Source organism: Haematobia irritans, chromosome 4 (genome assembly GCF_050003625.1).
Source record: "Haematobia irritans isolate KBUSLIRL chromosome 4, ASM5000362v1, whole genome shotgun sequence".
Taxonomy (NCBI): Eukaryota; Metazoa; Arthropoda; class Insecta; order Diptera; family Muscidae; genus Haematobia; species Haematobia irritans.
Genome location: NC_134400.1, coordinates 195,545,854 through 195,570,791, shown reverse-complemented (window position 1 = coordinate 195,570,791; position 24,938 = coordinate 195,545,854). Strand labels below are relative to the sequence as shown.

The following is a 24,938-nucleotide window of genomic DNA, read 5'->3' as shown; positions in this document are numbered from 1 at the left end:
TTTTAAGAAAGTTTTCTATAGAAGTAAAATTTTGAGAAAATTTTCTATAGAAATAAAATTTTGAGAAAATTTTCTATAGAAATAAAATTTTGAGAAAATTTTCTATAGAAATCAAATTTTGAGAAAAATTTCTATAGAAAAACAAATTTTTTATTGAAATAAAATTTTGGGAAATTTTTTCTATAGAAATAAAATTTTGATAAAATGTTTCTATAGAAATGAAATGTTGACAAAATTTTCTATAGAAATAAAATTTTGGTAAAATTTTCTATTGAAATAAAATTTTGACAAAATTTTCTATAGAAATACAATTTGGAGAAAATTTTCTATAAAAATAAAATTTAAAAAAAAATTTCTCTACAAATAAAATTTTGAAAAAATTTTCTGTAGAAATTAAATTTTGATATATTTTTCTATAGAAATAAAATTTTGCGAAAATTTTCTATAGAAATAAAAATTTTGAGAAAATTTTCTTTACAAATAAAATTTTCTGAAAATTTTCTGTAGAAATAAAATTTTGAGAAAATTTTCTTTACAAATAACATTTTCTATAGAAATAAACTTTTGACAAAATTTTCTATAGAAATAAATTTTTGAAAAAATTTTCTATAGAAGTAAACTTTTGACAACATTTTCTATAGATGTAAAATTTTCTATAGAAATAAAATTTTGAGAAAATTTTCTATAGAAAAAAAATGTTGAGAAAATTTTTCTATAGAAATAAAATTTTGGGAAAATTTTTCTATAGAAATAAAATTTTGAGAAAATTTTTCTATAGAAATGAAATGTTGACAAAATTTTCTATAGAAATAAAATTTTCAGAAAATTTTCTATTGAAATAAACTTTTGAGAAAATTTTCTATAGAAATAAACTTTTGACAAAATTTTCTATAGATATAAAATTTTCTATAAAAATAAAATTTTTAGAAAATTTTCTATAACAAATAAATTTGGAGAAAATTTTCTATAGCAAATAAATTTGGAGAAAATTTTCTTTAAAAAAAATTAGAAAATGTTTCTATAGGAATGAAATGTTGACAAAAATTTCTATAGAAATAAAATTTTGAGAAAATTTTCTATTAAAATAAAATTTTGGCAAAATTTTCTATAGAAATACAATTTGGAGAAAATTTTATATAAAAATCAAATTTAAATAAAAAATTCCATACAAGAAATACAATTTTGAGAAAATTTTTCTATAGAAATGAAATGTTGACAAAATTTTCTACAGAAATAAAATTTTCAGAAAATTTTCTTTACAAATAAAATTTTGAGAAAATTTTCTATAGAAATAAAATTTTGAGAAAATTTTCTTTACAAATAAAATTTTGAGAAAATTTTCTTTACAAATAAAATTTTGAGAAAATGTTCTTTACAAATAAAATTTTCTAAAAATGTTCTATAGAAATAAAATTTTGAGAAAATTTTCAATAGAAATAAACTTTTGACAACATTTTCAATAGAAATAAACTTTTGAGAAAAATTTCTAAAAAAAAAAAAATTTATAGAAATAAAATTTTGGGAAAATTTTTACAAATAAAATTTTGAAAAAATTTTCTATAGAAATTAAATTTTGATATATTTTTCTATAGAAATAAAATTTTGAGAAAATTTTTTATAGAAATAAAATTTTGAGAAAATTTTCTTTACAAATAAAATTTTCTGAAAATTTTCTATAGAAATAAAATTTTGAGAAAATTTTCTTTACAAATAAAATTTTGAGAAAATTTTCTATAGAAATAAACTTTTGACAAAATTTTCTATAGAAATAAACTTTTGGGAAAATTTTCTATAGAAATAAACTTTTGACAAAAATTTCTATAGAAATAAACATTTGAGAAAATTTTCTATAGAAATAAAATTTTGAGAAAATTTTCTATAGAACAAAAAATGTTGAGAACATTTTTCTATAAAATTTTGAGAAAAATTTTCTATAGAAATAAAATTTGGAGAAAATTTTTCTATAGAAATTAAATGTTGACAAAATTTTCTATAGAAATAAAATTTTGAGAAAATTTTCTATTGAAATAAAATTTTAACAAAATTTTCTATAGAAATACAATTTGGAGAAAATTTTCTATAAAAATAAAATTTTTAAAAAATTTTCGATACAAATAAAATGTTCTTTACAAAAAAAAATTGAGAAAATTTTCTATAAAAAATAAAATTTTGATATATTTTTCTATAGAAATAAAATTTTAACAAAATTTTCTATAGAAATAAAAATATTTATATAGTTTTGTGGTAAAAAATTTTCTCCAAGCTTTGGTAGCAAATCTTTTTATTCTATTTATTTATTTAAATATTTTTTTGCATAGGCAAAATAAATCTTTAATGAAACTGATCCATTGTTACAATGTCATGAAGGGTTAAATTTCAAAGTTAATGCCTTACATTGAAGCCGAGTGTATATTACTTGGACTTGCAGTGCTCATATGTATGCGTTGCCATGCATCTGCTTCCCCGCCCCCTAGAGGTGGGTTTTGCAATGCTGCTGACAATTATCGTCAACGCCATGAGTTGCGACTGCCGCCAACCCACAATTATTGAATGGAGTTGTCTGTCTGTCGTTGTTATCATCATCCATGGTTTTCATTGTGTTATTTTTCCAACTCCATCGTCGAAACTCTGGAGTGAATACAATAGCAGGAATAGATGGATGAATGTATCCATGGTTATTTTGTTGTTTTCTTGATGCTGGGTATATGTAGGTGTCAATTTAAATGTCTGGAATCAGAGTTGCAAATGGATAATGATTAAATTGTCCAATAACTGCAATAATAATTGTACTATAGACAATTGCATTTTAAACAATTTGCATCTGAAAGGGACATTTTGCCATCTGACATTAAGAGTTCAAGAAAAAAACACAATGAAATCTATCAGTTCAGATTTCATTGTGTTTTTTTCTTGAAAATCCACATTTTTGATACACCATTTGATCAGTAGTGGCAAAAAGTCTAAAATGCATGTACATCAAAAGTATACTTTTTAATAATAAAAATGCGAATTCTCCAAAATAAAAAAAAAAAACACAGAAAAAAAATTTCACGAATTTTTTTCCGATTAAAGTTTTAATTAAGTTTTAAAAAATATCCAATGAAAAATTTAATTGATTTAATAAATTCGTTAATTGAAACAAAAATCAATCATAAAAATTAATAGTATCAATTAAATTTTTAATTGACTTTTAATTAATTTTTTAATTGATACTATCATTTCTGCGATTCATTTCAATTAAAAAAATAATTGGATCAATTAATTTCGTAATTGAATCAGAGTTTTTTGTGAAAGTCTAAATTTCCAAATTTTGAAAACAATCCAAATTTTGATTTTCCACATTTTAAAAAAAAAATCGGCAGGTCAAAAAACCAACCTTTATGGAACTCGAAAAATCGAAAAGTTTGTAAATTAAAAAAAATCGAAGAAATGTCATATTTTCCAAAATTTAAAAAAAATAAAATTCGACTCTTACAAATTTAAACAAAAAAAAAATAAATCGACGGAAATTGAACCTTTGCAAAAAAATCGTTTTTTCTATATTTATTAAAAAATAAAATCAGCGAAATATCAACTTTCCAAATTTTAAAAAAGTCTACAATAACATAACAACAGCAATCGACCAAATACCAACTTTTTGATTCTAATTACAATCCCCAGATCCAAACCAACTTTCCTCATTTATCTTTCTCACAATTCATTCACAGTTCCACACTATGAAAAAAAGCCCTACAATGTTTTTACAAACTCATAAAATGATAGCATTTTTTTAACAAGTTTATCAATCAGTAGCCCGCAACATGCGAGTTTAGTACTTGTTTACTACTATTAACCACAATGACAAAAACCGCACTATAGCACGCCTTTGTTACCATGAATTACACCCTACCCCATTCTTTCCACCTATCGTAAATCATTGACAACTCTATGCAATTTTATATGGGACAAACTTAACAGTTTTTATACCTTCACGCATGCGTTAAAACTTAATAGAAACATCCAACAACAGCAACAACTCTGTGAATAAACATTGATGTTTATGGTAGCATTAGAAAATAAATAAAATATTTTTACAATGCCTATACTAAAAATAAAAGTAGAAAATAAAAATTCATTCATACTCCATCTTCATACACAAAGAGAAAATATATGATATAATGACGAACATATTTTATAAATAAAATAAATTAAAATAAAAACTTTTCAAAATTTTATATTAGTACAGAGTCAAGAGTTTTGAGCGTGCATCATAATAAAAATAACAATTGAAGTCGAAAAAAAAACAAGACAAAAATTAAATTGATTTAATTACATTCGATTCAATTTTATTTTATTTTTGTATTTTATGAAGAAACTGTTTTAATTTAATTTATTTCTATAGAAAATTTTGTCAAAATTTTATTTCCAGAGAAAATTTTGTCAAAATTATAATTTTATAGAAAATTTTGTCAAAATTTTATTTCTATAGAAAATTTTGTCAAAATTGTATTTCTATAGAAAATTTTGTCAAAATTGTATTTCTATAGAAAATTTTGTCAAAATTGTATTTCTATACAAAATTTTGTCAAAATTTTATTTCTATACAAAATTTTGTCAAAATTTTATTTCTAAAGAAAAATTTGTCAACATTTTATTTCTATAGAAAATTTTGTCAAAATTTTATTTTTATAGAAAATTTTGTCCAAATTTTATTTTTATAGAAAATTTTCTCAAAATTTTATTTTTATAGAAAATTTTATCAAAATTTTATTTTTATAGAAAATTTACTCAAAATTTTATTTTTATAGAAAATTTTATCAAAATTTTATTTTGATAGAAAATTTTGTCAAAATTTTATTTCTATAGAAAATTTGGTCACAAATGTATTTCTACAGAAAATTTTATCAAAACTTTATTTCTATAGAAAATTTTGTACAAATTTTATTTTTATAGAAATTTTTGTCCAAATTTTATTTTTATAGAAAATTTTGTCAAAATTTTATTTCTATAGAAAATGTTGTCAAAATTTTATTTCTATAGAAAATTTTGTCAAAATTTTATTTCTATAGAAAATTTTGTCAAAATTTTATTTCTATAGAAAATTTAGTCAAAATTTTATTTCTATAGAAAATTTTGTCAAAAATTTTATTTCTATAGAAAATTTTGTCAAAATTTTATTTCGATAGAAAATTTTGACAAAATTTTATTTCTATAGAAATGTTTGTCAAAATTTTATTTCTATCGAAAATTTTGTCAAAATTTTATTTCTTTAGAAAATTTTGTCCAAATTTTATTTCTAAAGAAAATTTTGTCAAAATTTTATTTCTATAGAAAATTTTGTCAAAATTTTATTTCTATAGAAAATTTTGTCAAAATTTTATTTCTATAGAAAAGTTTGTCCAAATTTTATTTTTATAGAAAATGTTGTCCAAATTTTATTTTTATAAAAAATTTTGTCAAAATTTTATTTCTATAGAAAATTTTATCAAAATTTTATTTCTATAGAAAATTTTGTCAAAATTTTATTTCTATAGAAAATTTTGTCAAAATTTTATTTCTATAGAAAATTTTGTCAAAATTTTATTTTTATAGAAAATTTTGTCAAAATTTTATTTTTATAGAAAATGTTGTCAAAATTTTATTTTTATAGAAAATTTTGTCAAAATTTTATTTCTTTAGAAAATTTTATTAAAATTTTATTTCTATAGAAAATTTTGTCAAAATTTTATTTTTATAGAAAATTTTGTCAAAATTGCATTTCTAAAAAAAATTTTGTCAAAATTGTATTTATGTAGAAAATTTTATTTCTATAGAAAATTTTGTCCAAATTTTTTTTCTAAAGAAAATTTTGTCAAAATTTTATTTCTATAGAAAATTTTGTCAAAATTTTATTTCTATAGAAAATGTTGTCAAAATTTTGTTTCTATAAAAAATTTTCTCAAAATTGTATTTCCATAGAAAATTTTGTCAAAATTTTATTTCTAAAGAAAATTTTGTCAAAATTTTATTTCTATAGAAAATTTTGTCAAAATTTTATTTCTATAGAAAATTGTGTCAAAAATTTATTTTTTCTATTAAAATTTTCTATAGAAAATTTTACCGTGATTACAATAATAAAAATTATTTTTTAATAAATTATTTTTTCCTCGTGTATATGAGTTTTAAATATTTATTTGAGAAAACAAAGTGTATTTTGCGTTTGATATGCAAAAACAGCGTTTAGTTCGTGTAAACAGTCAAACAGTGACAAGCCCTGTTCGACCGATGGTCTAGTGGTTTGACAGCGAGAGTTGAAATGTGGACACTCACGTTCAGTATTAGAAATATTGAAAATATACAACAATGTCATCAGCCATACACGTCAGGTGGTATAGGCAGACACTTTACTTGCACACCTTGAATACAAATTTCATGTTTTTCTTCTTCTTTTTTTTTAATTTGTAAATTTAAATATTTGTTGTAGGCAAGAACACCAAGCTACCAATGACTGTTAAATGTGGATATCTAAAAAGAGATTTAGTAACAAAATACCGTGTATAGGTGTCATCGTACACTGGTAGAAAAAGTTTCGTTAATACAATGAATTCCTGCATTGTATTAACGAAATTCTTCATTATTTTACTTTTAATCCTAATTTTAATTCGTAAAATAAAATTTCACTAAATTTTCTTAGCAATTTTTTTTGCATTGAGGCTCACTGTCCAAGATTTGAAGAAAAAAATTTCCGACTGTTTAATATCGAAAAGCATCCAGCTATTTTAATTGTTTATGTCGGACCCTCTGTTTACAATAATAAGAAAGCACAAAACAAATACTAATAATAACAAATAATTTTACTATAAGTAGCCAAAATAAAAAGAAAATCATAACATTTTCCGATAGTCAAAACAAACAAAGAGAGGTCAAAAAAAAGTATCACGAAAAAAATACAAGTTGAAGGTAGCAATAATGCAATTAAATTTTTGAATACGTAAAAAATTTTAATGAATAGCAATGGAAGAAAAAAAGTACCTAATTTCCTCTACTTAGGATATTCGATGGAGTGAATTATTTGTGATATAGCACTAAGTGTATAAATAATAAAGTTCTAAAAAATTAAAGAAAATTCTACCAAAAAACTACCAAACAAAAAATCTTCTATTGAAAATTTTGTCAAAATTCTATTTCTATATAAAATTTCCATAGAAAATTTTGTCAAAATTTTATTTCTATAGAAAATCTTGTTAAATTTTTTTCTATAGAAAATTTTGTCAAAGTTTTATTTCTATAGAAAATTTTGTCAACATTTTATTTCTATAGAAAACCTTGTTAATTTTTTTCCATAGAAAATTTTGTCGAAATTTAGTTTCTATGGAAAATTTTGTCAAAATTTTATTAAAAAAAAAAAATTTTGTCAAAATTTTATTTTTATAGAAAATTTTATCAACATTTCATTTCTATAGAAAATTTTGTCAAAATTGTATTTCTATAGAAAATTATGTCAAAATTTTATTTCTATCGAAAATCCTGTTTTTTTTTCTCTATAGAAAATTTTGTATAAAGTTAGTTTCTATGGAAAATTTTGTCAAAATTTTATTTTTATAGAAATTTTTGTCAAAATTTTATTTTTATAGAAAATTTTATCAACATTTCATTTCTATAGAAAATTTTGTCAAAATTGTATTCCTATAGAAAATTTTGTCAACATTTTATTTCTATAGAAAATCTTGTTAATTTAGTTTCTATTAAAAATTTTGTCAAAATTTTATTTTTATAGAGAATTTTGTTAAATTTTTATTTTTATAGAAAATTTTGTCAAAATTTTATTTTTATAGAAAATTTTGTCAAAATTTTATTTTTATAGAAAATTTTTTCAAAATTGTATTTCTATAGAAAATTATGTCAAAATTTTATTTCTATAGAAAATCTTGGTATTTTTTTTCTATCGAAAATTTTGTCCAAATTTAGTTTCTACGAAAAATTTTGTCATAATTTTATTTTTATAGAAAATTTTGTCCAAATTTAATTTTTATAGAAAATTTTGTCAAAATTTTATTTTTATAGAAAATTTTGTCAAAATTTTATTTTTACAGAAAATTTTATCAACATTTAATTTCTATAGAAAATGTTGTCAAAATTTTATTTTTACAGAAAATGTTGTCCAAATTTAGTTTCTATGGAAAATTTTGTCAAAATTTTATTTTTTATAGAAATTTTTGTCAAAATTTTATTTTTATAGAAAATTTTATCAACATTTCATTTCTATAGAAAATTTTGTCAAAATTTTATTTTTATAGAAAATTTTATCAACATTTCATTTCTATAGAAAAAATTGTCAAAATTATATTCCTATAGAAAATTTTGTCAAAATTTTATTTTTATAGAAAATTTTGTCAAAACTGTATTTCTATAGAAAAGTTTGTCAAAATTTTATTTCTATGGAAAATCTTGTTAATTTTTTTCTATAGAAAATTTTGTCCAAATTTAGTTTCTATGGAAAATTTTTCAAAATTTTATTTTTATAGAAAATTTTGCCAAAATTTTATTTTTATAGAAAATGTTGTCAAAATTTTATTTTTATAGAACATTTTATCAACATTTAATTTCTATAGAAAATGTTGTCAAAATTTAATTTTTATAGAAAATTTTGTCAAAATTTTATTTTTATAGAAAATTTGGTCAAAATTTTATTTTTATAGAAAAGTTTGTCAAAATTTTAGTTTTATAGAAAATTTTACCAACATTTAATTTCTATAGAAAATGTTGCAAAATTTTATTTTTATAGAAAATTCTGTCAAAATTTTATTTTTATAGAAAATTTTGTCAAAATTTTATTTTTATAGAAAATATTGTCAAAATTTTATTTTTATAGAAGATATTGTCAAAATTGCATTTCTATAGAAAAGTTTGTCAAAATTTTATTTTTATAGAAAATCTTGTTAATTTTTTTCTATAGAAAATTTTGTCCAAATTTAGTTTCTATGGAAAATTTTGTCAAAATTTTATTTTTATAAAAAATTTCATCAACATTTCATTTCTATAGAAAATTTTGTCAAAATTATATTTCTATAGAAAATTTTGTCAAAATTGTATTTCTATAGAAAATTATGTCAAAATTTTATTTCTATCGAAAATCTTGTTTTTTTTTCTCTATAGAAAATTTTGTATAAAGTTAGTTTCTATGGAAAATTTTGTCAAAATTTTATTTTTATAGAAATTTTTGTCAAAATTTTATTTTTATAGAAAATTTTATCAACATTTCATTTCTATAGAAAATTTTGTCAAAATTTTATTTTTATAGAAAATTTTATCAACATTTCATTTCTATAGAAAATTTTGTCAAAATTGTATTCCTATAGAAAATTTTGTCAAAATTTTATTTCTATAGAAAATCTTGTTAATTTAGTTTCTATTAAAAATTTTGTCAAAATTTTATTTTTATAGAGAATTTTGTCAAAATTTTATTTTTATAGAAAATTTTGTCAAAATATTATTTTTATAGAAAATTTTGTCAAAATTTTATTTTTATAGAAAATTTTGTCAAAATTTTATTTTTATAGAAAATTTTTTCGAAATTGTATTTCTATAGAAAATTATGTCAAAATTTTATTTCTATAGAAAATCTTGGCATTTTTTTTCTATCGAAAATTTTGTCCAAATTTAGTTTCTACGGAAAATTTTGTCAAAATTTTATTTTTATAGAAAATTTTGTCCAAATTTAATTTTTATAGAAAATTTTGTCAAAATTTTATTTTTATAGAAAATTTTGTCAAAATTTTATTTTTACAGAAAATTTTATCAACATTTAATTTCTATAGAAAATGTTGTCAAAATTTTATTTTTACAGAAAATTTTGTCCAAATTTAATTTCTATGGAAAATTTTGTCAAAATTTTATTTTTTATAGAAATTTTTGTCAAAATTTTATTTTTATAGAAAATTTTATCAACATTTCATTTCTATAGAAAATTTTGTCAAAATTTTATTTTTATAGAAAATTTTATCAACATTTCATTTCTATAGAAAAAATTGTCAAAATTATATTCCTATAGAAAATTTTGTCAAAATTTTATTTTTATAGAAAATTTTGTCAAAATTTAATTTTTATAGAAAATTTTGTCAAAACTGTATTTCTATAGAAAAGTTTGTCAAAATTTTATTTCTATGGAAAATCTTGTTAATTTTTTTCTATTAAAAATTTTGTCCAAATTTAGTTTCTATGGAAAATTTTTCAAAATTTTATTTTTATAGAAAATTTTGTCAAAATTTTATTTTTATAGAACATTTTATCAACATTTAATTTCTATAGAAAATGTTGTCAAAATTTAATTTTTATAGAAAATTTTGTCAAAATTTTATTTTTATAGAAAATTTGGTCAAAATTTTATTTTTATAGAAAAGTTTGTCAAAATTTTAGTTTTATAGAAAATTTTACCAACATTTAATTTCTATAGAAAATGTTGTCAAGATTTTATTTTTATAGAAAATTCTGTCAAAATTTTATTTTTATAGAAAATTTTGTCAAAATTTTATTTTTATAGAAAATATTGTCAAAATTTTATTTTTATAGAAAATATTGTTAATTTTTTTCTATAGAAAATTTTGTCCAAATTTAGTTTCTATTTTTATATAAAATTTCATCAACATTTCATTTCTATACCAAATGTTGTCAAAATTGCAATTCTATAGAAAATTTTGTCAAAATTTTATTTCTATAGAAAATTTTGTCCAAATTTAGTTTCTATGAAAAATTTTTCAAAATTTTATTTATATAGAAAATTTTGTCAACATTTTATTTTTATAGAAAATTTTGTCAAAATTTTATTTTTATAGAAAATTTCATCAACATTTCATTTCTATAGAAAATTTTGTCAAAATTGTATTTCTATAGAAAATTTTGTCAAAATTTTTTTCTATAGACAATTTTGTCAAAATTTTTTTCTATAGAAAATTTTGTCAATTTTTTTTTTTTATAGAAAACTTTGTCAAAATTCTATTTCTATGGAAAATTTTGTCAATTTTTTTTATAGAAAATTTTGTTAAATTTTTTTGTTCTACAGAAAATATTGCAAAATTTTATTTCTATAGAAAATATTGTCAAAATTTTATTTCTATAGAAAATTTTGTTAAAATTTTATTTCTATAGAAAATTTTGTCAAAATTATATTTCTATAGAAAATTTTCTTAAAATTTTATTTCTATAGAAAATTTTGTCAAAATTATATTTCTATAGAAAATGTCTTCAATTTTTTTTTTCTATAGAAAAATTTCTCAAAATTTTATTTCTAAAGAAAATTTTGACATTTTATTTCTATAGAATATTTTCTCAAAATTTTATTTCTACAGAAAATTTTGTCAAAATTTTATTTCTATCGAAAACATTGTCTAAATTTTATTTCTATAGAAAATTTTGTTAAAATTTTATTTGTATAGAAAATGATGTCAAAATTTTATTTCTATAATTTTGTTAACATTTTTTTACTATAGAAAATTTTGTCCAAATTTTGTGTCTATTGAAAATTTTGTCCATATAGAATTCTTAAAATAATGAAATAAATATATCAACTTGCAAGTACAGTTGCAGGTACACTGAAAGTTGAGTTTCCTTTTGTAAGGAGCAAAAGAGAGAGATTTTTTTGTGAACATACATTCCCAATGTTGCATATTTTTTATTTGATATATTTTATTGATGCACTTACAATAAATTAGTTTTCCATTTTTGTTTTGTTATAGTTATTAATAAATTATTTTAATAATTTTTTTCTTTCAGATATTCCTGTTGGAAATATTCCCAGAATACATTTCACAATACAACGAGAAATAAACGATATCATTACTTGTCCCTGTTAGCCCCCCTTCCCAAGGAGAGCTTTTAGGCTCACATCATCCAGAGATATACCTACTATATCTCCAGTGATCTACAATACTCCAACTCCTATTTAATTTAGTTGCATTCAGGAGCATAGTAACACAAAACCAATTAACCCCACCATGGGAGCGACAAAACCAAGAGTCAATAGGACTCTGATATCATTGAAAGCGGTGACTTTCTTTGTATTAAGTGGTAAGTGATATGTTATTTTTTAATTTTAATTGATTATAATTTACTATGAAAAAAAAATATCACAATGGACTGAATAGTCTAAGTGAGCCTGAATCTTAATCGGGCTGCCACTTTAACCTAACCTAACCTAACCTACTATGAAAAAAGGTTTAAAAATGCTGCGGTTAAGGATAGCTGAATCTGTTTTCAGTCTGAACCCAGTAGTTTTGGTATCATTTAATGGCTAGGACTTTGAGGAGTATGACAGAAAATTAATTAGGCAAAAGTCCAGCTTCACGAGCTACCTAGAGTATCCAAAGGCTGTAGGTGGCTAGGGAGGGGGAAGGACGACAAGAACACAACCAAAATCAGAAACTGAAATCTAATGAAAGCGAGTAAGAAAATGAGTGGTATCATGAGAATTTTGATGGGGCATACATAGGTATGGTAGGGCTAGACCTTGTCATTTGGGAGGATATATGATAACAAACCCGGGCCTACTTGGCAATCGAATCCTGATCAATATCAGGAAACAACAGAAAACTTACGTATTACCTATATTTGGCGTCGGGCCGACGGTGTCCGCAAACGGGAATGACGATGGTGTCGGGCCGGTGGTGTTCGTGTACGGAGATGTCGATGGTGTCGGGGCGATGGTGTTTGTGTAAGGAGATGTCGATGGTGTTCGTGTACGGAGAAGTCGATGGTGTCGGGGCGATGGTGTTCGTGTAAGGAGATGTCGATGGTGTCGGACCGGTGGTGTTCGTGTACGGAGATGTCGATGGTGTCGGGGCGATGGTGTTCGTGTAAGGAGATGTCGATGGTGTTCGTGTGCGGAGATGACGATGGTGTTGGGCCGACGGTGGTCGTGTACGGGGTTGACGATGGTACCGGGTCGATGGTGCTCGTGTCTGTTTCTGTAACGAGAAGAGGGCTATACTAGCACTTGAGTGATGCGAACGAATCGCGTAAGCAGCCGAACTGCGTAAGCGAATGAATCGCGTAAACAGACGAACTGCGTAAGCTGCCGAACTGCGTACGCGAACGAATCGCGTAAGTAGCCGAACTGTGTAAGCGAACGAATCACGTAAGCGGATGAACCGCGTAAGCAGCCGAACTGCGTAATCGAATGAATCACGCAAGTGAACAAATCGCGTAAGCGAACGAATCGCGTAAGCAGCCGAACTACGTGAGCGGACGAACCGCGTTGGGGAGGGTGCTAGTATAGCCTAAAGGGGGACTGGAGAAAATATTGTGGAGTGGTGGTTAAATACAAGGGTAAGATGCGAACGAATCGCGTTAAGATGAATCGGTTGCTGTTATCAGAAGTTCCGCTGCGGTCGCTTTACTACTCGTCATAGTTCACACAAGCATTTTACCTGGTCTACAGTTTATCCCTTAATCCTAGTACTAAGGCGTCGAACTTTTTAAATATATATGCAACTCTGTAATTTTCACACGGAAATATATGCATGCATATTATTTCGCAGAACTATATATCACATCCCCGTGCATGGGACCCTATTCATGGTGTTAAAATGCTGATTGCAGATTTACGAAATCTATGTTTTGAACTTTTCTCATAACATTTCCTCCTTTCAAATTTACTCCATTTCAGGTCTCACCGCCTTGCATATCGTCAACAGCCAAAAGCCCATTAATTTGGGTTTATATTTTTCGGAATATCGTGAAATTACCATAATCGCTGCATTTGTTTCGATATTGGGTCCATTGATTGTTGGCCCCCTGGCGGATCGTGTGGCAGCTAAAAATCACAATGGCTTTGGTAAAACCTTACGTATCCTAACCGCCATTTGTTTGATAATTACCAGTGTAATCTATGCCTGTTTGGTGGCCGTACCTTTGGTATCACGTGAAGAAGATCATCTGCCCAAGGTGAGTTTTGCATGTGGTGCCAATGGTGCTGCTATGTTCCAACAAAGTTGTGGTTCCGAATCACGTTGTAATCATTGGGATAAGAAAGTTGGTAATCTGGAGTTGACCAATTGCACTTACTCATGCTTGAATCCAAATCAATTTGAGAATATGTACACTCCATGGTTGGAGAGTATACCAACGCCATCACCATCCACGGAACAGAGTTCAGAATTTGATTATGACGATGACGCTATATCGGCCGTTACAGAGAGTTTGAGATCACGTCGTAGTGCAGAAATGGCCCAGCAGCAAATACATTCATCGGAAATGGCAGGAGGAGGAGAAGTTATGAGTGCTGAGGTGGCTGGCAGACAAACCAGGGCTGTAAAATCGGCTCGCAGTAAAATCTATGTGGAACCTCCACATATCTGTATGACGGGAAAAGATGAACATGGTGCAACGGTGATTAAGAATTGCCACGTCTACACCGATGATACGCTCACCATTAGTGTTCACACTATAATGCGGGGAGCTACCAACGTTGAAAATGATACTCACTCGGCTGAATGGTGTCACTATCCTTTGGGTAAGTATCACCTCTTGGAAATTTATTGAGAATACAAATTTATTGTCATCTTGTGTTTATTCCAGAGGGTTTCCAATGCCACATCCCCCAACAACAAGTCAACTATATGCTGGAAATGAAAAATGGTACCGAATGTAATCCTATGATTGAATGTCATCTTCAGGATCCCTATCACACCAAGGGAAGTCTTATGGCCCATACAGAATGTGTAAAAACCGAAGGAGATATTGATGTCACCTATGGGGGCTACATCACCATACGCATCCTGGGAGATATATTCGCTCTGGCCTCATTCACTCTATTGAATACAGCCATTGTGATTGCTGTGCGTGAGACCTCCGAGGGGCGTGGTGAAGTTTGTCGTCAATATGCCTGGGGCGCCTTGGGATATGTGGTGCTCTTCAGTCCCTTGAAATTAATCTTTGCCGATGGAGCCGGCGTGGACGTTGTACTCATCGTTATGATTATTTGCTTCCTAATTGGATCAATTGTTCTGTTGTGTGCTACTCAAATGCCTTTGAGTCCTCCCGAATGGTGGTGGCATACCAAGACTGGCATGTTGGTCTATCCCATGTCAGCCATACGCAAATACAGCCCTGAGATCTTTGTCCTCACTTTGGTGGCCATACTCTTTGGCACCTTCTGGGGTAGCATACACTCCTATCTCTTGTGGTCCTTCATTGGTGATTATGCTGTGTATTTTGCCAGTTTGCTTTTGGTTTTGGTACTCTTCCTCAATGTCGACAAATTCATTGAATATTGTGGTCACTCCAATATTTTCATTGGCGGTTTTGCCATGTACATCATACGTTTCACTGCCTATGCCAGTGTGGACACCAAATGGCTAACAAATATTATGGAAATTTTCGAACCCGTCATCATTAGCGTAGTCTGGATAACCATTATCCTCTACATGCGTCATGCCATGCCACGTAAATTGACAGCCACAGGACAAGCCATTGCTGTGTTGTCATTCTTTGGTTTGGGTAAAGGTTTTGGAGCGCTTATTAGTTTGGTTCACGAGGATGAGTCGAGTTTCTTTAGTGAAGAGGACTGCACGAAATTTGAATGGCTAGCCGTGGTTGCCTGTATTGTAGCCCTAACCTATTTTGTTATATACAATCTGATATTGGCTCCTCGATGCGCTGCCAAACCGGTGCACTTGGATGACTTAATGTCCGGCTCAGCTTCACAGACATTTGCCAATGGAGCTGGTGGTGGAACTGCCAGTACTGGTGGTGGTACCCTGACCGGCCAAGGAAATGGCAATGGCAGTAGTTATTCTCCTCTGCGGGTATATCATAATGAACGTGGAAAGAAAGGTCAATTTAGATATTAAATATGAGAAGAAATTATTTTTTTTTATTTACAAATCCAACACACACAAACTCAACCTGACACCACCACCACCATATTACCTTTTTTGTTTTTGTTGTTGAAAAAAAAAATCAAATTAAATAAACGAAGCAGAAAAGAAGATGACAAAGAAGAAAATACAAACACAATGAAAATACCAAATTTTTTCGAAATGATAACTGCTTTAGTGGTTTTGAATGCTATGCACTGCGCAATGTTAGAATTACTCCCTGCAGCCTACACTCAAGTAATGGTCCTTCGATTTGTCAACAATTCACTGTGAATGGATAAGCTTAATTGTGTTTTGTTTGTTTGTTTTTTTTTAATGTGATTAATTGTCTGAACTTCATTTCTTAAAGGACTCGGAAAAGATTATGAGATTTTTCAGGGTAAAACAAAAAATACACCAAAAAAATTTCCAATTAAAAAAAATATAAATTAATTGATACTATATTTACAATGTGTAAACAAGTTAGAAGCCTTAAATTAATTATGTCGTGGATTGAAAATTTTTAAACTTTTAATTAAAAAATTTATTGATACAATTAAATTTTTAATCAAACTCGGAAGACTACTAAGTCACTTAAAAAAGTGATGGTTTTTTTTCTTTTTAATTTTAAATAAAAATTTATTTCAAACCATTTAATTTCAATTAGTTACAAAATTAATTGAAATTTTCAAATCAATTAATATTTTAATCAATTTTATATGTACACACAAAAAAGAAAAGAAATTCTGATTCAATCACGAAATTAATTGATCCAATTAATTTTTATTAATTGAAATGTTTTCAATCACGCCCCTTTATTTCAAGCCTGATAATAACCATAATTTTATCGATTTTGATACGAGTGTAATTGGTCGATTGTAATATTCACAATAGATAATCTGAGACCGTCGTTGTAAGCATAAAGAAATCAGCTGACTTTTTCAGTAAGATTTCTTCGATACCCCCCCAAATCTTATAATCTAGATTAGTCCAAAAATGTAAACAAAAATAATTTATATATTAAATAAATTTATTTTTTTTTATATTATAATCTATACAACGTAAGTATTTTTATTTTATTTTGTTATAAAAATTTATATTTTAAATAATAGATTTCATTTGCCCAGAACCAGATCAATAAAAACTCGAAAATACAGTAATTGTCGAACAAACTATATATAAATATAGAAAAAAAACTCTAAAAACTTTGTGTTCTAACAGTCTGCCATCTTCTTTAGTTTGTTTTTGTATCATTTATTTCGTATATCTATCTTTCTATTACCAAACTAATAATTATTATAGATTTTTTTTTTGTAATAAGCCCTATAGTTTAAGTAAAAACTTACAAAAAAAAAAAAAAACAAGAAATGCTAAATAATAATCTCTTTGAGAATAATATGAATATTTTTTATATAAATATGTATTGTAATTATATATTGGCATTTAAATTTGAAAAATAAAATACAATATATTCGCCCAAAATCTAAAACTGCTATAAATGTGTATTTTTTTCAAAATATTTAAATAGAAACTAAAAGAGAAACTCTATATATAAATATATCGCTGAGAGAAATTATAAATGTTAAGCTCATATGAAATAAAAATCAAACGAAATAAAAACAGAATGGAAAGAAAATTAATTTCAATAAAACTTATAGTGATAACAAATATAAAAAAAATATGTGTTTTTTTTACTTGCCAGTGTTCATTTCATTTGTGTTGAAAAACAAATAAAGGTATTAAAAAAAAAATAACGTGGCATCTCTGAAACAGGTGACTACAATAGAAGGGCTGTTTTCTTTTAGCACTGGATACACTAAACCGTGAAGGACTAAACGAAAACAGAGTACTCGTTTATCCAGGACATCACCAAAAATATGCAACACTGTCATCAGCTGTTTAAAAACAATCACAGAAAAGAAGTGAAATCTTGCATTTTTAATGTATGAAATGCTCAAATTAGTAATAAATATTTACTGCAGCGATTATTTATGACACTGTACCACTTTGAATTTCTTGTTTTTCGATAAATTAGTCACAATAAAGTACTATTGTGAATCGAAGAAGCGTCACTTTATAAAAATACAATCTGGCAACATCGGCGCGACTTGCACTGATGAGATGTTCTGGATAGAACACCAGTGCAACGGTGTTCTGGATAGCTCATACAAATGTTGCATCCAGTGCTAAAAGAAAACAGCCCTAGAGCTGTTTTCTTTTGGCACTGGATCAGAGTTGCCATTTTGACCCGCTCGGACCAAAAAATTATTAATTTTTAAATTTGGTCCGATGGTCGGACCAAATGGTTTATGGTCCATTTTCATCAAATCGGTTTTTTGTTATACCCTCCACAATAGGATCGGGGTATATTAACTTTATCATTCCGTTTGTAACACATCGAAATATTGCTCTAAGACCCCATAAAGTATATATATTCTGGGTGGTGGTGAAATTCTGAGTCGATCTGAGCATGTCCGTCCGTCCGTCCGTCTGTTGAAATTACGCTAACTTCCGAACGAAACAAGCTATCGACTTGAAACTTGGCACAAGTAGTTGTTATTGATGTAGGTCGGACGGTATTGCAAATGGGCCATATCGGTCCACTTATAGCCCCCATATAAACGGTCCTCCAAATTTGGCTTGCACACCCTCTAAGAGAAGCAAATTTCACCCGATCCAGCTAAAATTTGGTACATGGTGTTAGTATATGGTCTCTAACAACCATGCAAAAAATTGGTCCGCATCGGTCCATAATTATATATAGCCCCCATATAAACCGATCCCCCGATTTGGCTTTCGGAGCATCTAAGACAAGCAAATTTCATCCGATCCGGCTGAAATTTTGTACATGGTATCAGTATATGGTCTCTAACAACCATGCCAAAATTGGTTCACATCGGTCCATAATTATATATAGCCCCCATATAAACCGATCCCCCGATTTGGCTTGCACACCCTCTAAGAGAAGCAAATTTCATCCGATCCAGCTAAAATTTGGTACATGGTGTTAGTATATGGTCTCTAACAACCATGCAAAAATTGGTCCGCATCGGTCCATAATTATATATAGCCCCCATATAAACCGATCCCCCGATTTGGCTTTCGGAGCATCTAAGACAAGCAAATTTCATCCGATCCGGCTGAAATTTTGTACATGGTGTTAGTATATGGTCTCTAACAACTATGCATAAATTGGTCCATATCGGTCCATAATTATATATAGCCCCCATATAAACCGATCCCCAGATTTGGCTTGCGGAGCCTCTAAGAGAAGAAAGTTTCGTCCGATCCGGCTGAAATTTGGTACATGGTGTTAGTATATGGTCTCTAACATCTATGCAAAAATTGGTCCACATCGGTCAATAATTATATATAGCCCCCATATAAACTGATCCCCCGATTTGGCTTGCGGATCCTCTAAGGGAAGCAAATTTCATCCGATTCGGCTGAAATTTGGTACATGGTCTAAGTATACGGTCTCTAATGGCCATGCAAAAATTGGTCGAAATCGGTCCATAATTATATAGCCCCCATATAAACTGATCCCCAGATTTGACCTACGGAGCCCCTTCGAAGAGCAAAATTCATCCGATTCGGTTGAATTTTGATACGTGATGTTAGTATATGGTATCCAACGACCATGCAAGAATTGGTTCATATCAGTCCATAATTATATATAGCACCCATATAAACCGATCCCCAGATTTGACCTCCGGTGCCTTTTGGAGACGCAAAATTCATCCGATCTTTTTGAAATTTTGTACGTGGCGGTAGTATATGATATTTAACAACCATGCCAAAAGTGGTCCATATCAGTCCATAATCATATATAGCCCCCATATAAACCGATCCCGAGATTTGGTTTTAGAGCCTCTTGGAGGAGCAAATTTCATCCGAGCCAGTTGAAATTTGGTACATTGTGCTAGTATATGGCCGTTAACAACCATGCCTAACTAGGTCCATATCGGTCTATAGTTATATATAGCCCTCACACAAAAATTAGTCCATATCAATAATTGTATGTAGCCCCCATATAAGCAACCCCCATATTTCAATTCTAGCTCCCTACATACCGTGCAAAAGTCCATATCGATTCGTAATTATTTGTAGACTTACCTACACATACCTTTTTTGTCTAATATATACCACGTATGGACTAACTCACAATTTAGAAAACGATTTAAGATACCACAACCCAAGTAATTCGATTGTGGATGACAGTCTTTGGAAGAAGTTTCTACGCAATCCATGGTGGAGGGTACATAAGATTCGGCCTGACCGAACTTACAGCCGTTTATATTTGTTTTTTTTTTTCTAAAATATTCTAGAGAAATAAAATTTCGAAAATATTTTCTGTAGAAATAAAATTTTCTGTAGAATAAAAATTTGTCAAAATTTTATTCCTATAGAAAATTTTGAAAAAAAAAACAAGTATAAACGGCCGTAAGTTCGGCCAGGCCGAATCTTATGTACCCTCCACCATGGATTGCGTAGAAACTTATACGAAAGACTGTCATCCACAATCGAATTACTTGGGTTGCGGTAACACTTGCCGATGGCAAGGTATCTTAAAACTTCCTAACACCGTAATATATACCACATACTCCATACGTGGTATATATTAAACTTAACAAGTATATACAGCAGAAAGTTCGGCCGGGCCGAATCTTAAACACCCACCACCATGAATCACATATTAGGGTTTCCTTTGAAATTTCAGAGGGTTTGAAGACAGATCAAGCAGAGCAGTTCAATCAGTACACTTCACGAAGATAAATTTAAAGATTTTACCTATGAAGACTATATCAGATTCTGAATTTGTAAGAACCATTTTTGTTTGAGTTTTAGAGGAATCATTAACATCTCTTGTAAGAAATAAAATTTGAAAATTTTACATTGAGTTTCTTGCAATTTTCATGATCAGTGCGCCTTCTATACTCTCAAGAAGTGAAATCTGTCTATATGGAGGCATTACCAAATGGACCGATACACGTATTTGTGAGCCTTAAATACCAGAATATTTACAATTTCAGGCAAATCGGATAAAAACTACGGTTTCTAGAAACCTAAGGAGTTAAATCGGGAAATCGTTCTTATGGGGGCTATACTAAAATACGGACCGATACTCACCGTTTTCGGCACACCTCTTTATGGCCCGAAAATACCTCTAGATTTCCAATTTCAGGCAAATTGGATAAAAACTTCGGTTTCTATAAGCCCAAGAAGTAAAATCGGGAGATCGGTCTATATGGGGGCTATACCAAAACATGGACCGATACTCACCATTTTTGTCACACCTCTTTATGGTCCTAAAATACCTCTAGATTTCCAATTTCAGGCAAATTGGATAAAAACTGCGGTTTCTATAAGCCCAAGAAGTAAAATCGGGAGATCGGTCTATATGGGGGCTATACCAAAACATGGACCGATACTCACCATTTTTGGCACACCTCTTTATGGTCCCAAAATACCTCTAGATTTCCAATTTCAGGCAAATTGGATAAAAACTACGATTTCTATAAGCCCAAGAAATAAAATCGGGAGATCGGTCTCTATGGGGGCTATACCAAAACATGGACCGATACTCACCATTTTTGGCACACCTCTTTATGGTCCCAAAATACCTCTAGATTTCCAATTTCAGGCAAATTGGATAAAAAGTACGGTTTCTATAAGCCCAAGAAGTAAAATCAGGAGATCGGTTTATATGGGGGCTATACCAAAACATGGACCGATACTCACCATTTTTGGCACACCTCTTTATGGTTCTAAAATACCTCTAGATTTCCAATTTCAGGCAAATTGGATAAAAACTACGGTTTCTATAAGCCCAAGAAGTAAAATCGGGAGATCGGTCTCTATGGGGGCTGTACCAAAACATGGACCGATACTCACCATTTTTGGCACACCTCTTTATGGTCCTAAAATACCTCTAGATTTCGAATTTCAGGCAAATTGAATAAAAACTACGGTTTCTATAAGCCCAAGAAGTAAAATCGGGAGATCGGTCTCTATGGGGGCTGTACCAAAACATGGACCGATACTCACCATTTTTGGCACACCTCTTTATGGTCCTAAAATACCTCTAGATTTCGAATTTCAGGCAAATTGAATAAAAACTACGGTTTCTATAAGCCCAAGAAGTAAAATCGGGAGATCGGTCTCTATGGGGGCTATACCAAAACATGGACCGATACTCACCATTTTTGGAACACCTCTTTATGGTCCTAAAATACCTCTAGATTTCCAATTTCAGGCAAATTGGATAAAAACTACGGTTTCTATAAGCCCAAGAAGTAAAATCGGGAGATCGGTCTCTATGGGGGCTATACCAAAACATGGACCGATACTCACCACAGCTCTTTACGGTGATAAAATACCTCTAGATTTAAAATTTCAGGCAAATTGGATAAAAACTACGATTTATATAAGCCCAAGACCCCAAATCGGGAGGTCGGTTTATATGGGGACTATATCGAAACCTTGACCGATATATCCCATCTTCGAACTCGACCTGCCTGCAGACAAAAGGCGAGTTTGTGCAAAATTTCAGCATGATTGATTCATTATTGAAGACTGTAGCGTGATTACAACAGACAGACAGCCAGACAGACAGACGGACATGGTCATATCGTCTTAGAATTTCTCCCTGATCAAGAATATATATACTTTATATAGTCGGAAATCGATATTTCGATGAGTTACAAACGGAATGACAAACTTATTATACCCCCGTCACCATTCTATGGTGGTGGGTATAAAAAGGCCGATTAAATACGTATATAATTAAGTATAAAGTTTCTATAGAAATAAAAGTTTTACAAAATAAAATTTTGACATTTTCTATAGTAAAATTTGGGGAAAATTTTCTATGGAAATAAAATTTTGACAAAATTTTCTATAGATATAAAATTTTGACAAAATTTTCTATAGAAATAAAATTTTGAAAAAATTTTCTATAGAAATAAAATTTTGACAATGTTTTCTATAAAAATAAAATTTTGGTAGATTATTTTTGGCTCGAGTGGCAACCATGATTATGAACCGATATGGACCAATTTTTGTGTGATTGGGAATCGGCTATATATAACTATAGACCGATATGGACCAATTTTTGGCATGGTTGTTAGAGACCATATACTAACACCATGTACCAAATTTCAGCCGGATCGGGTGAAATTTGCTCCTCTAAGTGGCTTCGGAAGTCAAATCTGGGGATCGTCTTATATGGGGGCTATATATAATTATGGACCGATATGAACCAATTTTTGCATAGTAGTTAGAAACCATATACTAACACCATGTACCAAATTTCAGCCGGATCGGATGAAATTTGCTTCTCTTAGAGCAATCGCAAACCAAATTTGGGGGTCCGTTTATATGGGGGCTATACGTAAAAGTGGACCGATATGGCCCATTTGCAATACCATCCGACCTACATCAATAACAACTACTTGTGCCAAGTTTCAAGTCGATAGCTTGTTTCGTTCGGAAGTTAGTGTGATTTCAACAGACGGACGGACGGACGGACATGCTCAGATCGACTCAGAATATCACCACGTCCCAGAATATATACTTTATACGACACCAGAATATATATACTTTATGGAGTCTTAGCATAAGCGTAGGAAGGCCTCTGGGGAGGGGGCTTAGACCCCCCCAGAAAAAATTTAGCCCCCCCCAGAATTTGAAAACCTATTGACGATTTTACATTTTTATAAAAATTAAACAAGTATATACAACCGCACAAAGTTCCGCTAAAGACTTTCATGCACAATCGAATTACTTGGGTTGTGGTAGCAGTTGCCGATGGCAATGTTTGAAGTCTGATATTTATGAAATAGAGCTGTGATTGAACTTATGGTTTACAGCCTGTTTCTGTATGTCGAACGAGTTCAATCGATCGACTGAAATGCATAGAAACAGCGGTTTTTTGGTTATAAATTCAGCTGTTTGTTTCCATTTTAGTCGATCGACAGAGCTCATTCGACCTACAGAAACAGGCTGTAAAGCTCCTTTATTATATTGTTTAGTCTGGTTTAGTCATCTTAATTAAAAAATAGTAATTGGTATTAAAACTATTCTTTCATAAATTAATATCTTAATAATGCTGCAAAAAAGCGTCGCCAAAAAAGAAGTGAAAATGTTCTTTTGGGTCCGGAAAATGTTCTTTGGGTTCTTTGGGTCCTATATTTATAAAGACCTCGAGCTTCAAGAAACAATAATTTATAATAATTTTTATATTTTTTATGATTTTTAATGCATTCTAACGCTTGTTTGAATATTTTCAAAAATTATCGATTTTTGAATAATTTTTACCATTTTATTTATTCTTACTCTTTTTTTAAACTATTTGAAAAAAAGAAAACAAAAATTACGTATTAAAATATGAAAAAACGGAAGTAAAAAACGTCCTGTGTAGTTAATATAATTAACTTCTTTGTGAGGACATTTTTGGAAGTGCTTTTAAAGGTGTGCCTTTAAAACAAATCCCAATTTTTTTGCTGGGAAAAGTGTGGAACTACTTTTAGTTGCTTTATTATATATTATTTTGATGTCTATTTTTTATTCTTTTTTATGAAATAAAAAAATAATTGAACCTTTAAGTTCAGTCTACACATTTTTAGCTAGGGGGGCTATAGCCCCCCCTAGAAAAATTGTCTAGCTACGCTAATGAGTCTTAGAGCAATATTTCGATGTGTTACAAACGGAATGACAAAGTTAATATACCCCCATCCTATGGTGGAGGGTATGGATAGGTTAGGTTAGGTTAGGTGGCAGCCCGATGTATCAGGCTCACTTAGACTATTCAGTCCATTGTGATACCACATTGGTGAACTTCTCTCTTATCACTGAGCGCTGCCCGTTTCCATGTTAAGCTCAGTGACAAGGGACCTCCTTTTTATAGCCGAGTCCGAACGGCGCACACAGGGTTAGAATAGCCTGTTTTCTTGGATTAATTAAAAAAACAAAAATTAAGTATCGTTAAATTTTTTGCACACGGTTACAGTATATAAAATTCTACATCACTTGTCGTTAAAATAAATGTCACAAGTGGTCTGCTGTTTTTGTAGTGAAACTTCAAAGTCAAACTTCATAGAAATTTTTGTGCAAAAAAGGTTGAAAAAA

The 24,938-nt window shown here is 28.6% G+C and overlaps 1 protein-coding gene across 1 annotated transcript in view; it reads left to right on the top strand.

Annotated features, from left to right (window-relative positions):
* Positions 1–17,488, top strand: part of SP1173 (major facilitator superfamily domain-containing protein SP1173) — a 118,942-nt gene extending 101,454 nt beyond the window's left edge. The window contains exons 2-4 of the mRNA XM_075303938.1: positions 11,728–12,021; positions 13,619–14,464; positions 14,530–17,488. Coding sequence (XP_075160053.1) covers positions 11,949–12,021; positions 13,619–14,464; positions 14,530–15,803 — 2,193 coding nt within the window. The 5' untranslated portion in view covers positions 11,728–11,948 and the 3' untranslated portion in view covers positions 15,804–17,488. The remainder of the gene's footprint in view (positions 1–11,727; positions 12,022–13,618; positions 14,465–14,529) is intronic.
* Positions 17,489–24,938: the final 7,450 nt, after the last annotated feature.